This window comes from Poecilia latipinna, unplaced genomic scaffold (genome assembly GCF_001443285.1).
Source record: "Poecilia latipinna isolate Pla-1442-1.1 unplaced genomic scaffold, P_latipinna-1.0 Scaffold1108, whole genome shotgun sequence".
In the NCBI taxonomy this organism is placed as follows: Eukaryota; Metazoa; Chordata; class Actinopteri; order Cyprinodontiformes; family Poeciliidae; genus Poecilia; species Poecilia latipinna.
Window position 1 is genome coordinate 205,900 of NW_015113724.1, and position 5,946 is coordinate 211,845.

A 5,946-nucleotide genomic window follows, 5' to 3' on the forward strand; every position below is an offset into this window, starting at 1 on the left:
TCGAATAATCGATAGATTACTCGATTACTAAAATATTCGTTTACAACAGCCCTAGACACACCCATGTTCCAAAAAGATAAGTGTGTGGTTTAAGAAAACTTACCACATCCTGTTGTGTTTTTGAAGCTGCAACAAGAAAGTCTGCATGTTTCCATCTTGGACACGAATGCCACATTATTTGGGCCCTTTTATTGTTTGTTTAAACCATTTCTTTATCAGGGTGGACTTCTAAGTTTTAAGAACAATATATGAATGTTTTAGTTGGATTTTAACCTAAGATGAGCTATTGAGTCAGTTGCAGTAAAACCCAAGAAATGACACTACCTCCATGCTTAAACAGCATACGTATTGAATACCACATTTCGACGCCTCAAAACAGTTTTCATGCCGTATCCAAAAAGTTCAAATTTTTGACCAGAAAAAAAGGCATGTCAATGGAGAAGATGCTAATGTTAAGGGACAGTCGTGATCACTCAGCAGTGATGGTAAATGGCTGGAACTTGTATATGTTGTTTAAATGTTACTTTTAACTTAGTAGACATAACCCCCCCCTCCCCAAAAAAAAAAAAAAAACTAGAGATGACACAAAAATACTGGGTAACATTTTGTGTATTTGCGGCACAAGGACACAGCGGCTGAGTGAAAGAAAGCTTTTACAAGCTGGTTATCAGAAGATCTATGTTTTTGCTCAAGAAGGACTATGCTTGTATTTAAAGACATACAGGAAACACTTAAAATGTCTAAAAAGGTGTTGTGTTTTAAAGCTAAGAAGTTATTTAAAATATATACAAAATGATCTGTCACCAATGTATGCACTGGTTCAATGTTTTAATAAACACAAAATATTTCAATACATGAAGAGTTCTCAACCCTTTTTGGCCCAGAGCTCCCTTATCCAAAATCCAGATCCTTTACAGCCCCATCAAATAAGATAAAGGCTATTATTTATTTTATTAATAATATTATCGCTATTGCCACTTTTGTTGCTTTTTATGATCACATAAGTATTAGTTCCCAATCGGAGACACAAAAAAGCCTGAAATTATTTTTATAGGTGTTATGAATGAAATAATTCATTTACCATTTTACCATTTAACCAACATTCAACTTAAATTAGGAAGGCAGCAGCCAATCTGAACAGTTTGAATTGAACATTTTAATTCAAACTGACTATGTTTATCAGCCATTCAGTCACTAGGTGGCAGCAGTGTTCAAATTAATCAATAGGGAGTTAATAAATTGAACTTGGAAATTGTTTTAAGACTTACAACCATAAAATGATCAGCAACAACTTAAATTTGAAGTTGTTGCTGATCATTTTAACAATCTGTTCTATTAATCAGGTCATAGAATGCTCATGCCAGTGGTTTGTATAGACAAATTATTAAATATCAGATTAGCTGTAGCATTTCATTTCTGGGAGTAAAATGGTTGCGAAATAAACATGACAGAAAATAATTGAGAAAGACTGGTCCTAGTGGCTGGAGGAGCAATATGCTTGGAGAGAGAGGCGGGGACTTTATTAAATAATAAATTTATTGGTAATTTATTGTCTGTTTCACTACATTTGTCCATTAGGACTTTCAAAAATGTTAGCAACCTGCTAACAAAACCTCTGACAGGAACTGGTATTGTGAAAATTTTTATGTAAGCTGATAATTGTGGTCGCAGCTAAGCTTGAATTGAAGGAGGAACTTAAGTTGTTTTTGTCGACTCCATCTTCATTTTGCAAGCAAAGCCTCAGAGGAGAGAAGGGCTGAATTGACTTGGATCTGGAAGACAAAATGAATCGATCTTACTGCACTAAACCTGATAAGAAATTATTTGAACATACAATCCTGCCTGGTCTCTACATCTTGGTATTTGTTATTGGACTGGTCCTGAATGTATGGGGAATGAAGTCTTTGCTGCACAACTGGAAGAAACTTTGGAGTATCAACATTCTTGTTCTTAACCTTGGACTAGCAGACATGCTGTATCTGCTGACTCACCCCTTTCTCATCGTGTACTACCTTAAAGGAAACAAATGGATCTTTGGAGACAGATTCTGCAAGGTAATAAGATTCTGCTTCAACCTGAATTTATACGGCAGTATCGGATTCCTCACCTGTATAAGTGTGTACCGGTACCTGTCTGTTGTCCATCCAACGAGAGTGATGGGGAGATTAACTACGACTCACTCTGTGATCATCTCAGCAATTATTTGGATTCTGGTGAGTGCTCAAAGTCTTCCAGACATGTTCTATCCAAAAACATATCCAAACGGATCAAAATGCTTTGACAGCACCTCTTATGAACATTTTGAGAGTTACCTGGATTACACCATCGCATGGACATTCTTTGGATTCTGCATCCCTTTTGTCACTATTATAGGCTGCTATGGACATGTGACTTTTGTTATCTGCCGCTCAAATATGATGAAAAAAGACCAGAAACGACAAATCTTGAAATTGATGGCTCTACTGATTCTTCTGTTCTCGCTTTGTTATGCACCCTACCATATTTTCAAGAACCTCAGCCTGTATTCCAGACTTCTGCGCAAGCAGGGAGCATGCCCCAAATGGGATTCTGGAGTTTTTATTGCCCGTCAGGCAAGCCGTGGTCTAGTGAGCCTGCACAATGCTCTTAACCCGCTGGTTTACCTGTGTCTATATGAGGAAATGGTTTCTCAGTTCAAGCAGTTGCTGCATGGAGGTCACCAGATTCTCAGTCGTCGTTTCAAGTCAAAATCCAGCTCTGTGCCGGTACCACAGACTGAGAAAGAATCTGAAAGTGATTTATGATAGCAGGTAGTGTTTTGTCATGAGTAAAATTGTAACAAATAATGTGATGTTGTCTAGGTAACTTGAGATCATCCCATTTCCCCGTGCTGGACATTTTGGTTTAACAGTAACAATACATGAAATTGTCTGTAAATTAATCATACAAAGTAACATCTAGACCAAACTGTAGAATCAAACTTCAGTAAGATCAATATGGTTGTGCTTTTCTGTTTTATTTCATGCAAATTTTGCTTTAATTCTATTTCATTTTGTATTTAATCATAAAAAGTCATAATCATAGGCAAAGAGAGTGCTGTCTAGCCATGAAAAAGGAACAACAGATTTCCTGAAAAAATAGGAAGTAAGTTTACAGCCTGCAGAAAGTTTTAAAGAATGAATTGTAAACACTTTAAGTGATTGAATAAGACCCGATGCAAAATACTTGTATTGATGTTTTGATTCTGAATTAGAGAAACTAAAGAGTTTATGGATGTGATTTTGACAATGAACTTGAAATGATGTAAATTATGTAACTGCAATCAAAGATCACTGATGTGTGTTGGAGGCAGATACTATGTGAAAGGTTAGGAAACGGAGAATCAGTAATAATCATGTTTAATGTGTTTGTGAATCAGAAATGACGTGTAACCTCAGTAAAGTTGATCAGAGTTTAACACTGGTTGCTGACATGTAGTGTCTCAGAGGTGAGATGGTGCTGATCAGGAAGCAGATGAATGACCCAAAAGAAGAACTGAAACTGCTGAACAGAAGATAGTTTGTGTCATGGAGTGGACCCAAACTCAGCAGGCAGTAGACGTAGTATATCGTGGATATTTTAATGAAGAAAATCAATTAACAAAATTCAAAATCCAGGGGTACAAGGAAATCCAAAACAAAAATAAACTGGAGGCACGAGGGTAACAAGGGTAATGACAAGTAGAGTGACAAGCAAAGTGATGAGACGGACTGGTAAGTTGTGACTGAGATAGAGGAGCTTTAATACTGGGAGGTAGCAAATGGACCGATGGACCTATCTAGATGAGCTAACTGATTGCAGGTGTGAGTAGTTGGGACAGGAGCTAGCTAAGGAGCAGGGGAATGGTGGCACAGGGAGACAAGTAGATATTCTGGGGAATACAAAAGGGATGAAACACAAGGGAGCTGAAAGTACTTCTAATACTAAAGAAATACTAAGACTTAAGAAAACCTGATAAACTAGAAGAGAAAAAGACATGAGGGAATACATAAACAAACCTAAACAGAAACAAGGCTCATCTAACAATAAGAACTCAGGAACATAGAGCTAGATTAACTAGAAGGACTAAACAAAGAAATAATCTAACTAGAATTGCTAAAGATAGATGGGCATATATTCAGACAAAAAGACTAATTTAAAGTGATAGCATAAGAAAACTACAAATACTACGGGGGGAACTAGAAGGACTTAATAACTTAACTGGAACCGCTAAAGAAAGGTATGCCTAGACTCAGACATGTAAGAATAACTGAACCTAGAGTGATGAAATAACTAAGGAAGAAACATTACTAGAAACTACAGGGGGCCTGAAATAAGGAAAATTCAAGACAATTCTAACCACAACAAATAACCTCAAATAACAAAAATAAAATGACTGTGAAGGGCTAATGTAAAGGGAACTAAAACATAAGATGAAAAAGCAAAACCAAACCCAAAACCCAGAGTCCTGGCAGTTTATAGGCTAAAGGATGGAGTGTGACCCTTGAGCAGGCCCGGGGACAAGAATACTGACGTGACATGATGTCTTCAAAGCAAAGATGGATCTGAGGTAATCTATTCAAGCAGACAGCCAGTGTAAAAAGCCAGACTGTGACATGAGAGTGCCCTTTGAGCATTGTCAGGATGCTTAAAAGTCTGCCGCAAAAGGAGAGAAGGAATTTTTTTTCTTTTCGTAAGGTCCTCTTTGACAACTAGACGGATCAACTACACCTTGGGTCTATGTGGAAGAGACCCAGAAGCTACTGGACTGCAGTGGAGACCTGTACGCGCCTGAGGAAATTCCCCCAAGTTCCAACCCCAGCAGCTTGATTCAGGACTCTTCCAGCATCCGGGCCTGCAGGCCTCAACTCCCCAGTGACCGTGTCCCCCTCGCTCTACCGGGACTGATCCTATGCCAACGGACTGAGCTGAAGTTTGTGGTTCTGTACTACGTCTCGCAAATTCTTCTCCAACCCATAATTAAATGAGCATATGAAGGTAGTCACGTGGTGGACATTCTTTCTGTGTGTCACCCTGGAGTCCTCTGATAGGTGTAGTTAATCATGGTGTTCGAATAAATAAACCGACAAGGTGCAACTACCAGTGGCTAAGCAAACAGAAGATAAAAATATCTCCTTTACGACTTGTAACTCGACACAAAAATCCTGACCTGGGCAAACTTTAAGAGCATGTTGTGAAAAAGATGAGAACGTCCGTTAATGGGTGTGATCTGTGGGAGTTAACTCGGTTACCTAGTAAGTTATCAAACAGAAGGAAGCGAGGAGGAACATTCCGGAAGAAGGACAGACCCAGGCAAATCTCCTCCCTTAAATCCAGCTGAAATGTTCTGCGTGAGCTTGGCCATAGACTGCAGCTGGATGGAGCACTAGATCTAATCCTGAAATAGTGCTGACAACAACAATGTTAAAGTGGTGAAATCCAGTTCAATATGCAATCTCTTTTTAATCCATTGTCAAAAGTGTAATGTTTTTGAAATGACTCACTGTAGTTCAGAGAATATAATACTTTTGCTGGTTTATAATTCATTGGAAGGCTTTTTGAAAAAAATGATGACTGCAGTTTTATCAACCTTCCACACCTCTTCTTACTGACGAAGTGTATTTTTTATTTTTGCACACTTCCTGTTTTATAAAGTTCATGATGAATTTTTCCAGGAAACCATGTTGGTTAGTTTATGTGTAAGATAGGAAAATAATTATATGTAATAATTGTATGTATTTTGTGAGCCACACTGTTAAAAAGCAACCTAAGCTCCGCATACAAGATTAGATTTGAATAGACTACGCTGAATGTCACAGAAATTTAAATTGAAGTCTAAATAAGATGTTCAAAAAATTCCCTATCAACATGCATGTTTGCAAAAATAAAAGTCGCATTGAATTTTCACTTAAGACTTATAAAATTGTTTTATGATTTTGGTTATGGCTG

General features: G+C 37.7%; 1 protein-coding gene across 1 annotated transcript; it reads left to right on the forward strand.

The window, feature by feature from the left end:
* Window positions 1–1,547: 1,547 nt before the first annotated feature.
* Window positions 1,548–4,996, forward strand: LOC106959680 (P2Y purinoceptor 1-like). The gene has a single exon (XM_015052404.1). The coding sequence runs from the start codon at window positions 1,785–1,787 to the stop codon at window positions 2,781–2,783; it is 999 nt and encodes a 332-aa protein (XP_014907890.1). The 5' UTR covers window positions 1,548–1,784; the 3' UTR covers window positions 2,784–4,996.
* Window positions 4,997–5,946: the final 950 nt, after the last annotated feature.